Source organism: Eleutherodactylus coqui, chromosome 8 (assembly GCF_035609145.1).
Source record: "Eleutherodactylus coqui strain aEleCoq1 chromosome 8, aEleCoq1.hap1, whole genome shotgun sequence".
NCBI lineage: Eukaryota > Metazoa > Chordata > Amphibia > Anura > Eleutherodactylidae > Eleutherodactylus > Eleutherodactylus coqui.
The window spans coordinates 207,673,043-207,695,037 of record NC_089844.1 but is presented as its reverse complement, the minus strand read 5'-3'; the positions used below and the strand labels follow the sequence as shown (position 1 = coordinate 207,695,037).

The 21,995-nt window shown below is 51.8% G+C and overlaps 5 protein-coding genes and 1 pseudogene across 5 annotated transcripts; 2 read left to right on the top strand and 4 right to left on the bottom strand.

The window, feature by feature from the left end:
* Positions 1 to 14,073: 14,073 nt before the first annotated feature.
* LOC136577792 (histone H4) lies at positions 14,074 to 14,398 on the top strand. The gene has a single exon (XM_066577716.1). It carries the CDS (start codon positions 14,074 to 14,076, stop codon positions 14,383 to 14,385), a length of 312 nt encoding a protein of 103 aa, XP_066433813.1. The 3' UTR covers positions 14,386 to 14,398.
* A 1,125-nt stretch (positions 14,399 to 15,523) lies between these two features.
* Positions 15,524 to 15,932, bottom strand: LOC136577791 (histone H2A type 1-like). Its single transcript, XM_066577715.1, has one exon. The coding sequence runs from the start codon at positions 15,930 to 15,932 to the stop codon at positions 15,540 to 15,542; it is 393 nt and encodes a 130-aa protein (XP_066433812.1). The 3' UTR covers positions 15,524 to 15,539.
* A 324-nt stretch (positions 15,933 to 16,256) lies between these two features.
* LOC136577790 (histone H2B 1.1-like) lies at positions 16,257 to 16,664 on the top strand (annotated as a pseudogene).
* A 1,872-nt stretch (positions 16,665 to 18,536) lies between these two features.
* On the bottom strand, positions 18,537 to 18,895 carry LOC136577789 (histone H4). The gene has a single exon (XM_066577714.1). It carries the CDS (start codon positions 18,893 to 18,895, stop codon positions 18,584 to 18,586), a length of 312 nt encoding a protein of 103 aa, XP_066433811.1. The 3' UTR covers positions 18,537 to 18,583.
* A 675-nt stretch (positions 18,896 to 19,570) lies between these two features.
* Positions 19,571 to 19,981, bottom strand: LOC136578104 (histone H3). Its single transcript, XM_066578007.1, has one exon. It carries the CDS (start codon positions 19,979 to 19,981, stop codon positions 19,571 to 19,573), a length of 411 nt encoding a protein of 136 aa, XP_066434104.1.
* Positions 19,982 to 20,599: 618 nt separating this feature from the next.
* Positions 20,600 to 21,274, bottom strand: LOC136577788 (histone H1B-like). The gene has a single exon (XM_066577713.1). It carries the CDS (start codon positions 21,272 to 21,274, stop codon positions 20,618 to 20,620), a length of 657 nt encoding a protein of 218 aa, XP_066433810.1. The 3' UTR covers positions 20,600 to 20,617.
* Between the last annotated feature and the right edge of the window lie 721 nt (positions 21,275 to 21,995).

Below are 21,995 nucleotides of genomic sequence, written 5' to 3'. Positions count from 1 at the left end.
CAACAGAAAATACATACAAAATGGTGAACATATTGGATATCTCCCAAAATTGCAACAGCAATATCCTGACTTAAGTAATTTCTATGTCTGAGACGGGCCTTAAGAGCTTTGAGAATATTTGGTAGATGTCAATAAGTCTTAAGATCAATAAGTATTTTCACCTTTGTAACAGTAGGCTACGTAACACTAATCTTTGTACCAAGCAACATTTGGATACGCCCTCTTCTTCCTGTATAAGAGTTGGCAATAGAGATGAGCGAGCACCAAAATGCTCGGGTGCTCGTTACTCGAGTCGAACTTTCAGTGATGCTCGAGAGTTCGTTTCGAGTAACGAACCCCATTGAAGTCAATGGGCGACTCGAGCATTTTTGTATATCGCCGATGCTCGCTAAGGTTTTCATTTGCGAAAACCTGGGAAATTCAAGAAAGTGATGGGAACGACACAGAAACGGATAGGGCAGGCAAGGGGCTAGCTGTTGGGCTGCATCTCAAGTTCCCAGGTCCCACTATTAAGCACAATAGTGGCAAGATTGAGACACCCCCCCCCCCCCCGTCAGCATAAAGATCGTTCTCCTCTGCCACAGCTGTAACAGCTGTGGCAGAGAAGAACGATGTTAGCCCATTGAATTCAATGGAATCGGCAATACAGCTGGCTCCATTGAAAGCAATGGGCTGCCGGCGATCGCAGGATGAATTGTCGGGAAGGGCTTAAATATATAAGCCCTTCCCTGCAATTCATCCAGAAATGTGTAAAAATAAAAAAAATAAAAAAAATATATATGTATACTCACCTTGTCCCGGCAGAACGATGTTAGCCCATTGAATTCAATGGAGCCGGCAATACAGCCGGCTCCATTGAAAGCAATGGGCTGCCGGCGATCGCGGGATGAATTGTCGGGAAGGGGTTAAATATATAAGCCCTTCCCTGCAATTCATCCAGAAATGTATAAAAAAAAAAAAAAAAATATATATATATATATATATATATATATATATATATATATATATATATATATATATATATATATATATATATATATACATATATATATACTCACCTGGTCCCGGCAGACAGAGTTCAGTGCGGCCAGCGGCAGTCCTCCTGAACTGCTCTGAACAGCTGTGAGTAGTATTCAGCAGCTGGGGATTTAAAATCCCTGCCTGCTGAATGAGCTGCCTCTAATTGGTCACAGCCTGACCAATCAGAGGCAGATCTCACTGACACACCCATTTATGAATTTATGAATGGGTGAGTGACTGCTGCCTCTCATTGGCTCAGCGGGACCAATCAGATGAGAGGCAGCAGTCACTCACCCATTCATGAATTCATTGCAGTGCCCTGGATAGCTGAGCTAACGTCAGATAAAATACAGGTGGGCTTCGGCCCACACTGCATGCCCGAGTCAGACTGTTTTTTGTTTTTTTTTTAATTAATAGTCACAGGCAGGTACAACTGCCCTATGGGAAGTCTGTGTGGAGTGGACCCACAGCATGAGTGGCTCCCTGGAACCCACCAATGATACATAAATAAATCCCATTGCAGTGCCCCGGATAGCTGAGCTAACGTCAGATAAAATACAGGTGGGCTTTGGCCCACACTGCATGCCCCAGTCAGACTGTTTTTTTTTGTTTGTTTTTTAGAAAAATCACAGGCAGGTACAACTCCGCCATGGGAATTCTGTGTGCACCCACAGCACGGGTGGCTCCCTGGAAGCCAGCGGCAGTACATAAATAAATCCCATTGCAGTGCCCTGCATAGCTGAGCTAAAGTCAGATAAAATACAGGTTGGCTTCGGCCCACACTGCATGCCCCAGTCAGACTGTTTTTTTTTTAGAAAAATCACAGGCAGGTACAACTCCGCCATGGGAATTCTGTGTGCACCCACAGCACGGGTGGCTCCCTGGAAGCCAGCGGCGGTACATAAATAAATCCCATTGCAGTGCCTTGCACAGCTGAGCTAACGTCAGATAAAATACAGGTGGGCTTCAGCCCACACTGCATGCCCCAGTCAGACTGTTTTTTTTTTTTTTTTTTTTTTTTTTATATAATAGACACAGGCAGGTACAGCTCCGCAATGGGAATTCTGTGTGCACCCGCAGCATGGGTGGTTCCCTGGAACCTACCGGCAGTACATAAATTAATCCCATTGCAGTGCCTCCCTTAAAGCTGAGGTAATGCAAGAAGAAATGCAGGTTGGCTTCGGTCCCACACTGCATGCTCCAGTCAGTATGTGTAATTTACATTGTCACAGGTACGTAGAACTCCGCTATGGAAAGTCTGTGTGCACCCACAGTATGGATGGCTCCCTGGAACCCACCAACGGGGTGGGTTGAGTGAGTGACAGCATATTCGCCTGCCATGGACAGATTTGTCCTTCACAGCATTGTCTGGCTGCCGGCATATTTGTAGTGCTTATAGCGATTGCGCCTGTCCTACTGCGATTTTGCCGATGGCGATTGTGCCTGCCTTGTGACGATACTGCCTATGGCGACCGTGTCCGCTTGGAAGAGTAAGGGGTATTGGATTTTTGGCTTTTTCTGTGAATTATTCATAACATAGCAGTGCCCCGAATAGCTAAGGTAACGTGAGATAAAATGCAGGTAGGCTTCGGCCCATACTGCATGCCCTAGTCAGTCTGGATAATTTTTTGGGGGGCCATGTACGTTGAACACCACAATGGGAACACTTAGTGCACCGATAGTATGCACATACCCCTGTAATACTCCTGAAGCAAAGGTATAAGCTGACCCCACTAACAGTTATGTTGCAGAAGTCCAGGGAGACCCTATTAACCCTTTCCAATCCACTGTCTGACGTCTGAAGACATTCTGATTGAAGGCTGTACAGCTCTGATGTCGGAAGATGTCTGTCAGGGTATTCTTGCTGTATATTACTGGCCGCTCTGTTGCCGAGGGCCTCTCCAGCATGTCCTATACTGCAGTACTGGCTCTAGCCAGCAGATGGCGCCATTGTGAAATTGAATAAAGAGAAAACCCCCTAGGACACCCTGAATACAAAATTGGATTGCAAAGGGTTAACACTTCTGTAGTAACAGTATAAATGGACCCCAGTAACATTTCAGTAGCTGCAGTATAGACAGAGCCCAGTATCAGTTACATTTCAGTAGTAACAATAAAGTGTTAGCAAACATCAATCCAAGTTTCCGGCTACTACCACGCATCTTTCTTAGGAATTACCAAAAATGATCACAGGTAAAGGCCTCAACATCAGTCAGTCCAAAATCATTCAGGGAGTATGTGGTTCTCAGCTGGCCTGCTTCCACCAAGGATCGGTGCCTGCTGCTACTCTGTCCCTTGCCCTGCAGGGATGCTGTGTTCTATAGTCACCTGTATTCCAACCTCAGCTGTATGCTTATCTTTGGACTTAGCAGTACCAAGAAGTTGGAAGCCACCATTGCTCTACGAGTCGGCTGAAAGCTCCAGCTAGGGATAACGGACTAGTACCACAGTTTTATTTAGTTGGTTTTCGGAATGTGGCCAGGATGAAGTTGCGGAACGTGGACATAGTAGCACTGTTTTATTTAGTTGGTTTTCAGAATGTGGCCAGAATGAAGTGTGCCGGGGGGGGGGGGGGGGGCTTTTTTTATTCTGTCGTTTTAGGTGAAATTCTTGGACTGCAGCCAGACGGACCACTGCGAAAGCATTTACCAAGAATGTTTTCATTGTTGAAGGAAGAGGAGGGGAATGTTTTTGAGGCAGTACGTGTCCTGTCCACGTGTCCGTGGTTATATGCACCTTCCCAGTAACCGCATCGGTATAAAAAAATTGTTGCGACTTTGGACATAGTAGCGTGTCCTCGCCGCCATCACGTCTTAGGAAAGCCTCCGTTTCCACAAGCCTGTAACATTGCAGTAGCAGCAGTATAGGCAGAGCCCAGAATTAGTAACATTTCAGTACTAACAGTATAGACAGACCCCAGTAACATTTCTGTAGCAGCAGTATAGGCAGAGCCCATAACATTTGAGTAGTAACAGCATAAGCAGACCCCAGTAACATTTTATTTGCAGCAGTATAGACAGACCCCAGAAACATTTCATTTGCAGCAGCTTAAACAGACCCGAGTAACATTTTATTTACAGCAGTATAGACAGACCCCAGTAACATTTCATTGGCAGCAGTATAGACAGACCCCAGTAACATTTCACTAGTAACAGTATAGACAGACCCTTGTAGCATTTTAGTAGCAGCAGCGTAGGCAGAGCCCAGTAACATTTCAGTAGTAACAGTATAGACAGACCCCAGTAACATTTCATTTGCAGTCGTATACAGACCCCAGTAACATTTGAGTAGTAACAGCATAGACAGACCCCAGTAACATTTCATTTGCAGTCGTATACAGACCCCAGTAACATTTGAGTAGTATTAGTAACAGTATTGACAGACGGCTGTAACATTTCCGTAGCAGCAGTATTGGCATAGCCCAGCATTAGTAACATTTCATTTGCAGCAGCATACACAGACCGCAGTAACATTTCAGTAGCAACAGTATAGACAGACCCCAGTAACATTTCATTTGCAGCAGTGTAGGCAGACCCCTGTAACATTTCAGGAACAGAAGTATAGGCAGACCGAAGTAACATTTATGTCGCAGACGTATAGGCAGACCCCATGTAGCATTGCTGTGGCAGAAGTATAGGCAGGCAGACTCGGGTGACATTTCTGTAGCAAGAGTGTAGGCCAACCCCGGACACATTGGTGTACCATCAGTGTAGGCGAAGGCCAGAAAAATTACTTGGATTACAGTGTAGGCGAGGGCCCAAAAAATTGCTGTACCGACAGTACAAATGTACCCCAGAAAAATTGCTCAACCGAGAGGGCAGGTGAAACCCATTAATATTTTAGCTTACTGTGTCTGGAGGCAGCCCTGTAAAAAAAAAAAAAAAAAAAAAAAAAGGTTCATGTTGAAGTTTCAATGCTGCAGTTAGAAAAGTCAAAATATTGTTAGATACAAGTTATATGAGCCCTTTGGGCCGCAGAAAAATGGGCAGTTCCGCGTGCTGAGAGGATGTTTCAGGAGGAGGAGTACTAATATTATAGACAGATTGACAAAGGTAAATGTTCCTTTTTTTTTACGGTGATAGAGAAGAGTGCTTTTATCTGCAGTTGCAGCGACAAGATTGTTTAGGTACTGCTGCTCTCCGCTGGTGGAGAAGAGAAGTCTGGGTAAATCCAGGCTTTGTTCATCTTTATGAGTGTAAGCATGTCGGCACTGGCAGTTGACAGGCGGGTACGCTTGTCCGTTATGATCCCACCAGCTGCATTAAACACCCTCTCTGACAAGATGCTAGCAGCAGGGCAAGCCAGCACCTCCAGGGCGTACAGCGCACGTTCGTGCCACGTGTCCAGCTTTGACACCCAATAGTTGTATGGAGCAAAGGCATCACATAGAACGGTGGTATGATCGCCTACGTACTCCCTCGCAATCTTTTTACAGTGCTATTTCCGACTCAGCCTTGGCTGGGGAGTCGTGACACAGTCTTGCTGGGGAGCCATAAAGCTGGCAAAGGCCTTGGAGAGTTTTCCCCTGCCTGCGCTAAACATGCTGCCTGATCTCTGCGCCTCCCCTGCTACTTGGCCCTCGGAACTGCGCCTTCTGCCGCAAGCGCTGTCAGATGGGAAGTTTACCATCAGTTTGTCCACCAGGGCCCTGTGGTATAGCATCTTTCTCGAACCCCTTTCCTATTCGGGAATGAGAGTGGAAAGGTTCCCCTTATACCGTGGGTCGAGAAGGATGTACACCCAGTAATCCGTAGTGGCCAGAATGCGTCTAACGCGAGGCTCACGAGAAAGGCAGCCTAACATGAAGTCATCCATGTGTGCCAGGGTGCCAGTACGCAATACATGGCTGTCCTCGCTGGCAAGATGACTTTCAGGATCCTCCTCCTGCACAGCCCATGCATGCTGAGCAGATGAGAGGCAAGCTGCATGGGTACCCTCTGCAATGTGCCCAGCTGTCTCTTCCCCCTCCTCCTCCTGCTCCTCCTCCTCCTCCTCCAAAAGGCGCCGAGAAATAGACATGAGGGTGCTGTGACTATCAAGCGACATACTCTCTTCCCTCGTCTCCTGTTCCGAGCGCAAAACATCAGCCTTTGTGCTTTGCAGCGAACTTCTCAACAGGCATAGCAGAGGAATGATGACGCTAATGATTGCAGCATCGCCGCTCACCATCTGGGTAGACTCCTCAAAGTTTCCGAGGACCTGGCAGATGTCTGCCATCCAGGCCCACTCCTCGGTAAAGAATTGGGGAGGCTGACTACCACTCCGCCGCCCATGTTGGAGTTGGTATTCCACTATTGCTCTACGCTGCTCATAGAGCCTGCCCAGCATGTGCAGTGTAGAGTTCCACCGTGTGGGCACGTCGCACAGCAGTCGGTGCTCTGGCAGATTAAACCGATGTTGCAGGGTCGTCAGGGTGGCAGCGTCCATGGTGGACTTACGGAAATGTGCGCAGACGCGGCACACCTTGCCGAGCAGGTCAGGCAAGTGAGGCTAGTTTTTAAGAAACCGCTGAACCACCAGATTGAAGACGTTGGCCAGGCATGGCACGTGTGTGAGGCTGCCAAGCTGCAGAGCCGCCACCAGGTTACGGCCGTTGTCATACACGACCATGCCCGGTTGGAGTCTCAGCGGCGAAAGCCAGAGGTCGGTCTTCTCTGTCAGACCCTGCAACAGTTCGGGGCCCGTGTGCCTCTTGTCACCTAGGCTGAGTAGTTTCAGCACGGTCTGCTGACGCTTGCCCACCGCTGTGCTACCGCGCCACACCGACGGTTGCGTAAGGGGAGGGGGGTAGAGGAGGTGGCATAGACTGCCGCAGATACCAGCACCGAGGTAGGACCCGCTATTCTGGGTGTGGGTAGGACATTAGCGGTCCCAGGCTGTGACTCGGTGCCAGCCTCCACCAAATTCACCCAATGTGCCGTCAGGGAGATATAGTGGCCCTGCCCGCCAGTACTTGTCCACATGTCCGTTGTTAAGTGGACCTTCGTTGGTGAGGACACGATTTATGTTGTGGGAGACGTGCTGGTGTAGGACTTGGACGGCGCACCGGGAAAAATAGTGGCGACTGGGACTGAGTAGAGCGGGACCGCTGCCGCCATGATGTTTTTGACAGCTTCCGTTTCCACAAACCTGTATGGCAGCATCTCCAGGCTGATTAATTTTGCAATGTGCACGTTTACAGCTTGTGCGTGCGGGTGCGTGGTGGTGTATTTGCGCTTTTGCTCCAACGCTTGTGCTAGCGACAGCTGAATGCTGCGCTGAGAGACATTGCTGGATGGGGTGGAGGACAGTGAAGGTGAGGGTGTGATTGCAGGCCGGGAGGCGCACGTGCCTGTGTCCTGAGCGGGGGTTTGGATCTGAGTGGCAGGTTAGGGCACAGGGGGAGGCGGTGACCCGGAGGTGGTGAACGGCCTTCGCCCCACCTTGTGGGGTGCTTGGCCATCATATGCCTGCGCATGCTGGTGATGGGGAGGCTGGTAGTGGTGGCTCCCCGGCTGATCTTGGCGCGACACAGGTTGCACACCACTGTTCGTCGGTCGTCTGCACTCTCACTGAAAAACATCCACACCTTTGAAGACCTAGGCCTCTGCAGGGTAGCTTGGCGCGCGCGGGGGGGGGGGGGGTGCTTTGGGAAACAGTTGGAGGCATCTTCACTCTAGCACCTGCCTCTACCCCTGGCCACCCTACTGCCTCTTCCAACCTGTCCTGCTGCTGCACTTGCCTCCCCCTCTGAAGAACTCTCCTCAGTTGGCCTAGCGAACCAGGTGGGGTCAGTCACCTCATCGTCCAGCGGTTCTTCCTCTGAATCCTCTGTGCTCTCCTCCCTCAGACTTACTGCCCTTACTACTACGTCACAGATAGACAACTGTGTCTCATCATCATCGACCTCCTCACCCACTGAAAGCTCTTGAGACAGTTGCCGGAAGTCCCCAGCCTCATCACCCGGCCCCCGGGAACTTTCCATCGGTCACAACAAACTCCTCAGGTGAGAGAGGAACCATTATTTCCCAATCAAGACAGGGGCCCCTGAACAGTTCCTGGGAGTGCGCCTGCTCATCAGAATGTGTCATGTTCATGGAGTTAGGAGGCTGGGAGGAAGAAGGAGCAGCAGCGAGAGGATTCAGAGTTGCAGCAGTGGACGGCGTAGAAGACTGGGTGGTCGATACATTGCTGGATGCATTTTCTGTCATCCACGACAGGACCTGCTGACACTGCTCAGTTTGTAATAAATGTCTACTATGTAGACCCAAAAATTGTGATATGAACCTGGGGACCCCAGAAACTTTCCTATCTCCTAATCCCGCAGCAGCCGGCTGCGATTCACCTGGACCAGGAACTCGGCCTGTGCCCACACCCTCACTTGGACCTCCGCACCCTCGACCCTTACCCCTACTCCTCATCATGGTGGATTAAGAATAGAGCAGGGCCCAAATAAATTACCCCACTGTACACCACTGACAACTGTGGCTTAATTCACTGTACACAGAGACTTGTAGATAGCGGAGGCTCTATGCTGCGACTTGAAAAAAGTAACCCTCTGGCTTGCACTGATACCTAGGGGTAATTTACCGCTCGCAGAGACTTGTAGATAATAGAGGCTGTGTGGAGTGGGAGAAGACTGTAAAGCCAGTGGATAGTGCTGGTAACTGCGGCGATCTCAACCCCACCAAGGAAAGGGTATTGTGAGACGCTCTGCACAGCGGCTGAGCTGAAATACCATGCAGTGGCCCAGGTAATATTACAGTACTGTTTAGTGGTGAGACCGCTGTCTAATGCACTGCAGACACAGAACGGTATAACTGAAGTCGTTTGCTGTAGGCTAGGAAATATTTGAGTGCAGTTTCACGGTGATAGCTGGTTGTACGGCACTGCAGGCTGAGAACGCTACTACTGACAGGCTGTGAACAGGCCTAGATGTGTAATACAAAAATGGATGCACTACAACTCCCAGCAGGCCACAACTAATGCACACGGTCAGATGTGACCCTAAGAAGAACAGTTGGGGTTCTTGAAGACAGGATCCTACGCTAACCCTATAGAAGTAGTAGCACTTTCCCTAACCCCTGCCAGCGTGTGTCTGAGACGAGCCGCGGGCGGGGCCGCTTTAGGTACTCGGCGGTCACCTGATCTCGCCATCCACTCACTGCTGGGGGGTGTGATAGGGCTGGCACGTCACAGGAGGAAGTGGTAATGCCTTCCTTGCATGTCTCTTGGCTAGAAAATGGTGCTAAACATGCAAGGAAGGAAATGGAATTGACTGGAGTACCGCGTGGTGTTCGTCTCCAGTCCCCTAATGCTCGGACGAGTGTGCTCGCTCATCTCTAGTTATTACCTTAATTATATCAATGTGGATTCTATCATTTATATTGATTACATAGTATATCCAAAGATAGACAGACAGACATACAAACACATTGCATGCTAATGAGCCCGCCTGTCTGGCAGTTGACTGTGCATTATGATGTCATCAATCTGGTATGACACGGGCAGTATAGAATGATGAATACTAGAGCTTGGTGGCCATCTGAAGTCAGTCTCCACTTCGGACGGGTTACAGATTAAACAGTATTGTATTGTCGTAAATGTGCCCGGTCATATCTCCGCTTGCTGCATGCTGTGTGCTATATTGTTGCAGCGTGTGCATCTTCCATGCTGGCACTTATAGGATCCTCCCAGTAGGGTAGATAAATTGCCCCTATGTTTTTGATGTGTCCCTACAGAATACTATATTGGGCCTGGGGGTTATGGTATCTATTAGGCAAATATCACTTTTAAGTATCTCCCAGTGTTTAATGAAGTCAATTCTAAAGGCCCATTTAGACACAACGATTATCACTCAAAATCCACGCACACGGCAGTTCATGGGACAGTTTTGAGCGTCCGCTTTACATAAGCGTGTAAATGAAGGCTCACGCTGTATGCAGAATACAAGCGGGACCGCTATCTTCTCCATACAGCTGCTGTCTTCTCGGAGCGCTCAGCTGATATCCCGCTAAGCACTCCTAGCGGGGTATGCAGAACACAGCTGGAGCGCTTGTCTTCTTCATATTCCGGCTGTGTTCCCCAAGCGGGATACCAGCTAAAACAATAGTATCAGCGGTATCCCACTGAGAATGCAGCATGCAGCATGGATAAGGCTCATCGTTGTCTTTCAGCTAGCTAAATGGGCCTTTATTGAAACATGTCTGCTTGTTGTAGCCAGTATAGCTGCTGGGGAAGGACAATCATTTTAATAAGACCCTTTCTTATTGAGGGGAGGGGGGGGGGGGTAGTGCCCGGGTAGTCATGCATGCCATGTATTTTATGTGGATGCGCCGTGCTAAGGGTCTAGTACTCTGTTGTATGCATTGCACAGCTGCAGCATGTAAGGGGCTAATGTCTGAAAGTGGCTGGGATATGTCTGCAAAAGTACCAATACATGTACCGTCACAAGATGTCTGCCTTCTATAAATACGGGTGATTGAGGTGTAGTTGGAGTCCATCCTCTTCAACGGTTAGGAGTGAAGGGTACTATTGTACCTTGACGCTGTTGTGGCATGGTGGTCTGGACACAGGTCAAGACCTGTTGCCTTGTTATGGAGGACAGGGGTTAATGCACCATGTGCAGAGACTGCTGGTGCTGCCTGTCTTTGATGCATGCTAGATTAGTCATGCCTGGGAGTAGGGTGATGTTGTGTGGTTTCCCATTCACTCTGCCAGTTCCCATGTGCATAGTGGCTATACATTCTCACGCCTCCCTTTGCTCAGTGTTGCTTATTCTGTTCCATAGTGGAGTCCCTGGAGTTTGGAGCTCTTCTGTGCTGGGTGTATTTCTACTTGCAGAGGAGTAGCTGTGGGTTCCTTTTCAGTTGCATTTCTGTTTTTCATTTCTGTGTTGCTTTGCTGTTCGGTTCCTCTCTCCAGGGGTCCTTTCAGGAACAGACAGGGCCCAGGAGGAAGACCGTGGGGTTGTCTCTATCGAGGCTACTGCTCTTCTTTAAGGCAGGGCCCCGTCACCCCCCTTACTAGGTTAGGGCCAGGCTTCATCCTCCCTGTAGCGGTGGTACCATTCAGCATAGCATGGTGTGCGGCTCGTTCCTACAGCGCATGCGTTCCCTGTCACCGTGCTGAGTGTGGTACCCTGGTGTCGCACAGGCTTTTCATCAGGGTTATGCATTTCAGTTGTGGTGCACACTGTTCTTCGGTGCATATCTATCTACCAGAGTAGTTGTGAACATCACCCTGCGCGGGTGCTGAGCGTAGTGCTTGTGAACCATTGGGGCGTCACACCCGCAGCAGTCAGGGACACGGCGATCCATGGGCAACCATATATATCCTGGCAATGGTAATGATCTCACCTATGCAGCAGGTTATGTTAGCTCCCGTCTTATACTTCTTGCTGTGTCCTCTTTTCTGCATGAAGAAAGCAGTCTCTCATCCATACCGCTCGATCCTAGGCGGTACGTCCTGAGACGTTTGCATTTTTCTTGTTATAATGGGCACATACTGAATACATAGAGGAAAGCTTTTATCTCTATGCCTCCAGGCTCCTATCATTTACATGCACATATATATCCTGGACCTGCTAACCTGAAGTTGAATGCAAATTAAATATTCTAAGCCTAGAGCCTCTGAGGCGAAGCAGGGTAATTTGGAAGCGGGCCCACTCAGCAGATAATAGGCTCTCTGCCTGAAAGAAGAAGGTAGTTATAGATTCATAGAATGGTAGAGTTAGAAGGACCCCCAGGGTCATCGGATCCAACCCCCCGCTCAGTGCAGGATCACTAAAACATCCCGCATAGATGTCTGTCCGGCCTCTGAAGACTTCCATTGAAGGAATACTCGCCCACCTCCCGTGGCAGCCTGTTCCACTCATGGATCCCCCTCACTGTCTAATATCTAATCTGTGTCTCCTCCCTTTCAGTTTCATCCCATTGCTTCTAGTCTTTCCTTGTACAGATGAGAATAGGGCTGATCCCTCTGCACTGTGACAGCCCTTCAGATACTTGTAGACCACTATTAAGTCTCCTCGCAGCCTTCTCTTCTGCTAAACATTCCCCGATCCTTCAACCGTTCCTCATAGGACATGATTTGCAGACCGCTCACCATCTTGTTAGCTCTTCTCTGAACTTGCTGCAGTTTGTCGATGGCTTTTTTTTTAAAAGTGGGGTGCCCAGAACTGGACCCAGTATTCCAGATGAGGTCTGACTAAGGAAGAGTAGAGGGGATAATGACCTCACGTGATCTAGACTCTATGCTTTTCTTAATACATCCCAGAATTGTGTTTGCCTTTTTGGCTGCTGCATCACATTGTTGACTCATGTTCAGTCTATGATCTATTAGTATACCCGAGTCTTTTCCTTAGATAAGTGTACATTTCAGTCACTCTGGTTGATGCCTGTTAGACAGCCATTCCTCAGCCTTAGACGGAGAGGAGAAGAAACGTGTGTGGTCACCATCCACCACTCACAGTCGCACAGGATATGCTATGGAGTATGGCAGCTGGAGATCTCAGAGTTGCCTTTTGATCCCAAAGAAGGGCGCTCTCTGCTTTTGTAGATCTGCCGAGAAGTCCGGGAAGATGGATTTTGCAGCATTGTTGCATCTGAGAGGGCCTCCTGTTCTGGCAGCTTGTAGGATCACCTCTCTATCCCAGGAGTTGAGCAGCTTTGCCAACAGGGGTCTAGGAGGAGCGCCCGCCTGGTATAGGTGGTTTCATGGGTACTCGGTGTGCGCGCTCCACCACAAAGACCTGTGTGACAAAGAAGCATTCAGGTAGTCACCGTTCCATGATCCCCTGCGGTCTCTGCCTCTCAGTGCGTTCTGGCAGGCCCACAACACAGAGATTATTCCGCTGTCAGCCATTTCCCAAGCCACCCGCCTTTTGTTTCCAGATTTCTGCTTTTGGTGTAAGCTCTCGCACAGTCGCTGCCGTCGGGGATACGGTATCATCCAGCACAGAGATCCTGTCCTCTGTACTAGTGACCCGGTCGGTCTCTTAGATTCTGGGTGGCTTGTGTCAACAGGCTCACATCCATTCGGATCTCGTGGATTTTACCCGTAAGGGCAGAAGTAGCTGTCTGCATCGCTGATAAGAGCCGATCGGACAGTCATTGCAAAGTCTGAACCAACCCAGCAAGCAAACTCAAACAGGTGGTTGGTGCAGAGGCCACATCTCCTGATGCAGATGATGTAGTAGGCTCCGTGTCGGGGGGTTCCCCGTCACAAACATCTTTAGTGTATCACTGGGAGAGTTCTGTCTAGTGGGTCCCAGAGCAGAACCACTTCTGCATTTCCTGCCTTTGTAGGGGATTTTGCAAATTGCTTAAAGCTCCTTAAGTAGACCTGTAAAGGCCCCTAAGACATAAGGAGTATACAGCAGTGTCTGGCAGCAGTCACACAGGGAAGTCGTTCGGTTTGCACTTCATTGATGACTGTAATGAGGGACTCCGGGTCTTGAGAATCTGCAGAGTGTTGCACAGCATGGTGGCCACAGCAGAGGAGGAGTAATCCTGGCGCTTCTTGGGGTAGCAGTAGAAGTGCCACTGTATGCCCTGTGCCGGGGACTGTCACAGGTTATGGGGCCTCCTTGTTATACACGGTGCCCTGATGTTCCTGCCGCCCATAGCTGTCTGTTGTGGCTCCTGAGTGTCTCTCTACTCCGGCAGGGGAGCGCTGATGCAGCAGAGCTCTAGTACTCCCCTTCACCGAAGCCTCCCTGCGCGCTCTCCCCTCGCCCCCACGTGTTTGTGGCAGCAGCTGCACTGCTCGCTTTACAGGAGGGATTCACGCTCCAGCGGCTCTCTGCTGCATGGCCCTTGTCTCCGTCACCCCTCCTCCGTCTTCTCTCCCACTGCTTCAGGAGCTGACAGGCCAATCGGCTGCACAAGATGGCAAGGGCTCTTGTATTCAGCCAATCAGCAGAGAGAGGGGATGGGCCTTCACGCTAGACACCTAAAAGAAACGCCCCGCAATGACGCCCCTGATTGTAGTTTCCTCTCTGGTCCGCTCCCTGTCTATATAGAGTAGGGCTCTGCGCTGAGCAGCTATCGCTTTCTGCTTACAACGTAGAAGATGTCTGGTCGCGGTAAAGGAGGGAAAGGCCTTGGGAAGGGCGGCGCCAAGCGGCACAGGAAGGTGCTCCGTGATAACATCCAGGGCATCACCAAGCCTGCCATCCGCCGTCTAGCTCGCAGGGGAGGCGTCAAGCGTATCTCCGGCCTCATCTACGAAGAGACTCGCGGCGTCCTGAAAGTCTTCCTGGAGAACGTGATCCGCGATGCCGTCACCTACACCGAGCACGCCAAGAGGAAGACCGTCACCGCTATGGACGTGGTGTACGCGCTCAAGCGCCAGGGCCGCACTCTCTACGGCTTCGGAGGTTAATAATTCTGCTCTTTCTCCATACCACAAAGGCTCTTCTCAGAGCCGCCCACCTCTTCCGAGGAAAGGCTGTAATCCAACTCCCTGTGGGGTCGTCAGCAGCGGTGATAATCTAGGCGCTCTGACATGATACAGCCGGGGTGTAGCAGCCTCCCCGTCAGGGTGCGCTTCAGGCTGCGGTCACGGCACGCTTTTAAACCCCCTAACCTATTTAGGGCAGGCAGGTTATGTTTATAATACGCGAGGAGCTGGGCCTGAATTAATGAGTGCGGTGAAGGGTTAACAGACCTGCCGTTGGAGGTCGGGTGGTTTTAGTGCCGCCTATGGGCGGGGCTATAGTCAGATTCTTCCCGCTCATTGGCTGATCCCCGGAGATTTGAACTTCCCGCTCAGTTGATCGCGTCTCCCGCTCTTCCTGTCCTCCATCCATGTAACACGTGTAATCAGTGACCAGGCCGTCTGATATAGAGGCGCTCGGGGGCTGGAGGTAAAGAACCCTCAGATACACCCCCTAATCCCAGCCCTACGACGGGCGGTGGAATCCTCTACCTGCTCCACCCGTAACGCAAGAGGACGTCTAATCCCTGTAGGTTTACTATAATCCAAAACCAGCCTGTGCCGTGCAGGGCTCTGGGAAAGCTGGGTGATATAGCTCCACCTCCACAAAAAGGGCATGGCTGTGGAGTGACATGATGAGCGCACTTCTAAGGGGGCGACCGTGTAGAGCTCTGAGAGGGCTGGATGATGCGGCTGCAAGGCTTTGTAAGCATACGGCCCACGCAGGACCCTGAGAAAGCTGGGTGTTCTATCCGAAACACAACTGAAGCGTTCCGATTCTTGTATATAAGTGACCTAACAGAGGACTCTGTTAACCCGTTATCGCAAGGACTGGTGAGCGAGTCCTACAGCCGCCCGTCCTCTGGACATGAGGTCACCTAGAGCATGACGATTGTGCGCTTCTGCCGGTGACAGGGATGGCCAAATTGGCATCCGCCCCAATCTCCGCCTCCTTGTGGAAAGTCCTGTACAGTTAGTTTCCCGGTGCAGCCGGCGTACCGGCCGCCGAGTATCACAGCATAGAAGCGGCGCAGCTCTGTTGTAAGGAGCATGTGGGTGGCTCTTAGAAGAGCCTTTGGTTCTATGGAGGATCAGCGCGATCACTTGCTCTTGCTCGTCTTGCTGCTCTCGGTCTTCTTGGGCAGCAGCACGGCCTGGATGTTGGGCAGGACGCCTCCCTGGGCGATGGTCACCCCACCGAGCAGCTTGTTCAGCTCCTCGTCGTTGCGCACAGCCAGCTGGAGGTGACGGGGGATGATGCGGGTCTTCTTGTTGTCCCGGGCGGCATTGCCAGCCAATTCCAGGATCTCAGCGGTCAGATACTCTAGCACTGCTGCCATATAGACCGGAGCGCCGGCGCCTACCCTCTCAGCGTAGTTGCCCTTGCGGAGAAGCCTGTGCACACGGCCGACAGGGAACTGCAGCCCTGCCCGGGATGAGCGAGTCTTGGCCTTAGCACGGACTTTGCCTCCTTGTTTGCCGCGTCCAGACATCTTGTAGCACAGGAAAGCAGAATTAGGATAAAACACTTTGAAAGTTGTGATAACGAGAAGGCGCAGTTCTGTTAATTTTTATAACCTGCTGCTCCGCCCTCCTCTCCTCTAATTGGGTAGCTTTCAATCCCCCCAATAGAGGCCAGACTTGAGGAAGAACCAATGAGCGGCACTGGGCGTGGCTAAGACGCTCACAGGGGTCACATGTTTTGCTGCTCCAGTAGAACAGCAAGCAGACGGCGGTACTCATTTGCATGGCCCCGCTATAAATACCGCAGCGCTGGGAGGTGCAGGAACACTGCTCTCTCTAGTTGGGAAAGTATCTCTACGTTATCATGCCTGATCCCGCCAAGTCTGCTCCAGCGCCCAAGAAGGGCTCCAAGAAAGCCGTGACCAAGACTCAGAAGAAGGACGCAAGAAGCGTAAGAAGACCAGGAAGGAGAGCTATGCCATCTACGTGTACAAGGTGCTGAAGCAGGTCCACCCCGACACCGGCATCTCCTCCAAGGCCATGGGCATCATGAACTCGTTCGTCAACGACATCTTCGAGCGCATCGCATGGGAAGCCTCCCGCCTGGCTCACTACAACAAGCGCTCCACCATCACTTCCCGGGAGATCCAGACCGCCGTGCGCCTGCTTCTGCCTGGAGAGCTGGCCAAGCACGCCGTGTCCGAGGGCACCAAGGCCGTCACCAAGTACACCAGCGCCAAGTAATCTGTTCTGTGGCCCGCCGTGCACGATCACCCCAAAGGCTCTTCTAAGAGCCCCGCACCCCGTCTACAGCAGAGCTGTCACCTCCCGGTTGTGTAGGGAGCATCATCGTTTGCTCCTCTGTAACAAAGGTTGTGTATACATCGGCTCGGTTACTTAGTCCCCTGCGTTGCACAACTCGTCTTTGTCTCTGTGCACCGGAGTTGTTCTCTGTCTATGTACTGGATTTGAGGAGATCTTCCCTGCAGCGCTACACAACTGTATCTCTGTCGGGGGTCGCGATGCTGATTGAGCTGCAGATTAGGGATACGTGCGGTGACCGAAGCCGCGCTATGCGGACGCTTCCATAGAGGTGGGCGCTACGTGGATTCGGTGATGCAGCTGCGGACAATTAGCCATTAGAGAAGCGGCAGCGTCTTTGCCACCGAGGTACACGGAGCACAGTGCGGCCATGACTGGATTATGCTGTGGGGTGAGGTCGGCGTGGTGGCTACACGAGGCGGTCGACGTCGGAGGGGGATGCCGACCACAAGTAGCAGCTGTACTGGAGTGCTCGGAAGGCAGAAGACTACAGGGGATATGCGGGTCTGCGCCCTAAAGCAGCGGGGTGCACAAAGGGAAAGGAGTAGTAGGCAGACGATATGCTGGGGGCTGTAGTGCATTGTAGTGAGTAGCGGAGGCAATCGGGGATGCCTGAAAATAAGAGCACTGGGGGTGCTAGGAAAGGAGAGGGGGGCCAAGGGGAGAATAGCCTCACCTTCACCAGCTGCTTATGTAGAGACGCCCATGCCCCTTTTGAACCCTTTTATCGAAGTTGCCATCAGCCACGTCCTCGGGCTGACAGTTCCACACTCTCACTGCTCTTACAATGAAGAACCCCCTTCTATGTCGGTGTAGAAACCTGAGGGGACCACAGTGACAGCGGAACCGGAGAGGAGATGGCAGTCACCAAAGTGGCAGCCTTCCCGGGTGCAGGGACCGGAGGGGAGCGAGAACCAGAGGGGCAGTGCACCGGCTACAGCAGCCGCATGGGGAACGGGGGCGGGGACCATAATGGAGCAAGGACCAGAGTAGCCGCGGCAGCAGGGTGAACGGAAGCAGAGACCATCGTGGCAGCGGCCGCAGGTGAACGGGAGCGGAGATGGCAGTCTGGCATGGAGAACAGCGGGCATCCCGGATTTCTCAGAGACCAACCTCTTCCCTAGATTAATTTAGTGCTCCGGCTATATCACCCAGGTCTCCCAGAGTCCCGCAATGGGAAATCAGTGCAGCACGCTGGGAGAGCTGGCTGCTATGACGGCAATTCTATGTAAAATAATGGCTGTGCGGGTCCCTAGGAGAGCTTGGTGCAATTTGCAGCACTTCTAAATGAGAGGACGCCTCCAATATGGTAGCACTACACGGATTAAAGGGCAGGCCGTATGCTTTAGTCCAAGGAGGACATACACTCAGTGCGCCGCAGCCTGCTTCCTGGTAGAAGAGAAGATTCCCTGGCATTAGGGGTCATCATGGTGGGGGGTATTTTTAATAGAACGCTTAAATCTCTTATTTGCAATAACTGAAGTATGTATGTGCGCATCTAGCCATTTATTTACTTTGTCCCCGCCCCCTCTCTCTAGTATTAGTAAAGACAACTCATTTTAATGATACAAAGACCTTGCGGGAAGGCGTCATGAGGGGAACACGGCTGACTATAGCATACGCAAAGAACAACAATGGGCATAAAGTGTGATTCAAAGGGTTAAATGAGTTTGGCCACTAACAATGCCAACGCATAAGGAGTGATGGCAGGCATCAGATATAGGGCGGATTACACGTATCAGAACAGATGGGCAATCAGGCAGCAGCGACCCCACAAGAAGTTGTATTACAGCCTTTCCTTGGAAGAGGTGGGCGGCTCTGAGAAGAGCCTTTGTGTTATGGAGAAAGAGCAGAATTATTAACCTCCGAAGCCGTAGAGAGTGCGGCCCTGGCGCTTGAGCGCGTACACCACGTCCATAGCGGTGACGGTCTTCCTCTTAGCGTGCTCGGTGTAGGTGACGGCGTCGCGGATCACATTCTCCAGGAAGACTTTCAGGACGCCGCGAGTCTCTTCGTAGATGAGACCGGAGATACGCTTGACGCCTCCCCTGCGAGCTAGACGGCGGATGGCAGGCTTGGTGATGCCCTGGATGTTATCACGGAGCACCTTCCTGTGCCGCTTGGCGCCGCCCTTCCCAAGACCTTTCCCTCCCTTACCGCGACCAGACATCTTCTACGTTGTAAGTAGAAAGCAATTGCAAACCGGTTCAAGCGTCCTCCCTTAGCTACACAACCGGCGGACCAGATTGAAAACAGTAACCAATGACTACAGTTTAGGCGTTCCTATTGGGGCAATTACATGTTGGCCACGCCCCTCTCCTTGCTGATTGGTTTAACACAGAACCGTTTGGAATTTAGAATTTAACGCGTATTCTTACAATTCTCAAGTTTCCCGGCCGGTTCCCAATCCCATTATGCGGTATTAATTAGTATAGTTTTGTGTATTGCTGTATTTCTTCGTATAATGAGATAATATCCACATAAATAGATCCTCAACACTAATCCCTTCCCGGCACACAGATAGATGCCTCATACGGACACGTTTGATCATCCAAGTTCATAACAGTCTGCCGGGGATTCAAATCTCTTTCTATTACATTTAAAAGATGAGAGAATGGCATAAACTAATTGAGGAACTGACTAGGTCACTGAAGGGGTTAACAGACCACCTCCTGCTGACGACAGAACATTATAGGGGAGAGGCGGCGCCAGGGTACACCGCGCACAGGCTGGCTGTGAACCCGAGTTGGGGAAATGACAGCGGAGGACAGGATGCAGCTCGTTTGAGGAGGATTTGGTGGCTCTGAAAAGAGCCTTTGTGTTCCATGCGGTGCCCAGAGCAGATCTAAGCCCTCTCTCCGCGAATCCTGCGGGCCAGCTGGATGTCTTTGGGCATGATGGTGACCCGCTTGGCGTGGATGGCGCACAGATTGGTGTCCTCGAACAGTCCTACCAGGTAAGCCTCGCTGGCCTCCTGCAGGGCCATGACCGCTGAGCTCTGGAAGCGCAGGTCAGTCTTGAAGTCCTGGGCGATCTCTCTCACCAGGCGCTGAAAGGGAAGCTTACGGATCAGCAGCTCGGTGGACTTCTGGTAGCGACGGATTTCACGGAGAGCCACTGTACCTGGACGGTAGCGGTGAGGCTTCTTCACTCCGCCGGTGGCAGGAGCGCTCTTCCTGGCGGCCTTCGTAGCCAGCTGCTTGCGGGGAGCTTTCCCTCCGGTGGATTTACGAGCGGTCTGCTTGGTTCTGGCCATAGCTCTACTGTAGAGATGCACACAGATGTGATATGATGGGAGCCGTAGAAAGAGCAGAGCCTTTATACCCTACTTGCTCTTCCCTATTGGCTCTTAGAAACAACGCCCCCTACATCTCATTGGCTTTTTCAAACAAACCACTAGCCCGCCAAAACGCTTGATGCCCGCGACCAATCAGCGTTCGGCAGAGGCTGGCCCCACCTCACCCTATCAGGCCACTGCATGATACGTACGGGTGTCTGTGAAATCATGTTCTCAGCTGCTTCCCTGCATTGATATGTCCGCAGAAACACGCACTCCACGCTGCACGGCAGTCTCCCCCATTAGAAGCTGCGCTGATTTTATGGGAAATGCATTAGGTCGGCGAGTCCCCTCCCTCTTCACACTCAGCCCGGCATCCATACACGCGTTGTATAGGTCACAGTGCCCCACAGTAACGGGGATGATGCGGCGACAATGTCTCGTATTACTCCCCCTCGCTCCCTAGACTCCCAACTGATATGAAGTCCCCTGTAGCCGCTATGGGGCCGCTGCTATCTAGAACAGAATTCGAGGCAGTGATAATACAGCTCTGCGGTGAGAAGGTGGCGGCTCTGAAAAGAGCCTTTGTGGGGTAAATGCATGGGCGGCTTCAGCTTATTTCTTAGCCGCACTCTTCTTGGCTTTAACAGCCTTCTTAGCCGGACTCTTGGCAGCTTTGGGTTTGGCCGCCTTCTTAGCCGGACTCTTCGTCACCTTCTTGGGCTTTGGGGCGGCCTTCGGCTTTGAGGCTTTCTTCGGGCTCTTGGCCACATTCTTGGCGGCGGCCGCTGCAGGTTTCTTTGCTTTTTTCGGGCTTTTGGCCGGAGCCTTCTTGGGCTTTTTAGGAGATTTCGACGCTTTCTTGGCTCCAGCGGGCTTCTTGGGCTTGGCCGCAGACGCTGGCTTCTTTTTGGCCGGCTTGTCCTTAGTCTCCTGCTTCTTGTTCAGCTTGAAGGAGCCGGAGGCGCCGCTGCCTTTCACCTGGAGCAGGCTGCCCTTGGTGACCAGAGACTTGACGGCCAGCTTCAGGCGGCTGTTGTTCTTCTCTACATCGTACCCTCCGGCAGCCAGAGCCTTCTTCAGGGCGGCTAGAGACACCCCGCTGCGCTCTTTAGAGGCGGACACGGCTCTGACGATCAGCTCCGACACGCCGGGACCGGAGGACTTCTTGCTTTTCTTGGCGCCCCCTGCGGCGGATTTCTTCGGCTGCTTCTTGGATTTGGCAGCCGGCTCGGCGGCAGGAGGAGCGGCGGCTGGCGCGGTTTCTGCCATTGTGTGCTGCGGAAATCAAATAGTTAAACTCTCCTGGAAGAGAAACTCTGAGAGCGGCGCTGGTGGCGCCTCTTATATGTACAGCGGCCGCGCTCTGATTGGCTCGTGAGCAGGCCCGTCCTGAGCTGCTATTGGCTGACACTGAGCACAGCTACTGCCTTATCCCATCCGGGCCTCCTCTCCGCTCCGTTCTCCTCTTGTGCTTCCCTGCCCGGGATAAGAGTCCGTTACCGGTCAGAACCGGACAGGAGAGCTCGCGTTCAACGTGACTCCTCACTCTCTGACATCTCATGCAACCGTTTATAGCCGCTGCTGGCGGAGGTTCCGGGGAGGAGCGGAGAGGAGGCCACGAGATCTTCGCCATAGTTCTCCCGATCTGCACATCACCGTGTATCTGCGGAGATAAAACCGCTGCGGGAGCGCCTTCCCTCTATTCCCGGCCCTTGTCACCATCCCCGGGATCTACTCCACAATCCCCATCGTGCAGAAGCTGATTGCACAATGCGAGGACGACCTGGAGCTGCCGAGAGCCCAGAGGTGTAGCACAGGCGGCGCCTCCGCTCACTGCCAGCTCCCGGGTGCTGAATGTATACTGTATATACTGCAGACTTCTCTATACTGCGGCACAATGTAAGATGAGGAAACCCAGTACCCCCCTGTACACTCAGACGATCGGGAATGCCACACGTTATCGTCCCTTTAATACCCCGGACATGATGGG

Excerpts from the sequence above, each read along its gene's own strand:
- LOC136577792 (XM_066577716.1), top strand. The coding sequence starts at position 14,074 with ATGTCTGGTCGCGGTAAAGGAGGGAAAGGCCTTGGGAAGGGCGGCGCC.
- LOC136577791 (XM_066577715.1), bottom strand. The coding sequence starts at position 15,932 with ATGTCTGGACGCGGCAAACAAGGAGGCAAAGTCCGTGCTAAGGCCAAG.
- LOC136577789 (XM_066577714.1), bottom strand. The coding sequence starts at position 18,895 with ATGTCTGGTCGCGGTAAGGGAGGGAAAGGTCTTGGGAAGGGCGGCGCC.
- LOC136578104 (XM_066578007.1), bottom strand. The coding sequence starts at position 19,981 with ATGGCCAGAACCAAGCAGACCGCTCGTAAATCCACCGGAGGGAAAGCT.
- LOC136577788 (XM_066577713.1), bottom strand. The coding sequence starts at position 21,274 with ATGGCAGAAACCGCGCCAGCCGCCGCTCCTCCTGCCGCCGAGCCGGCT.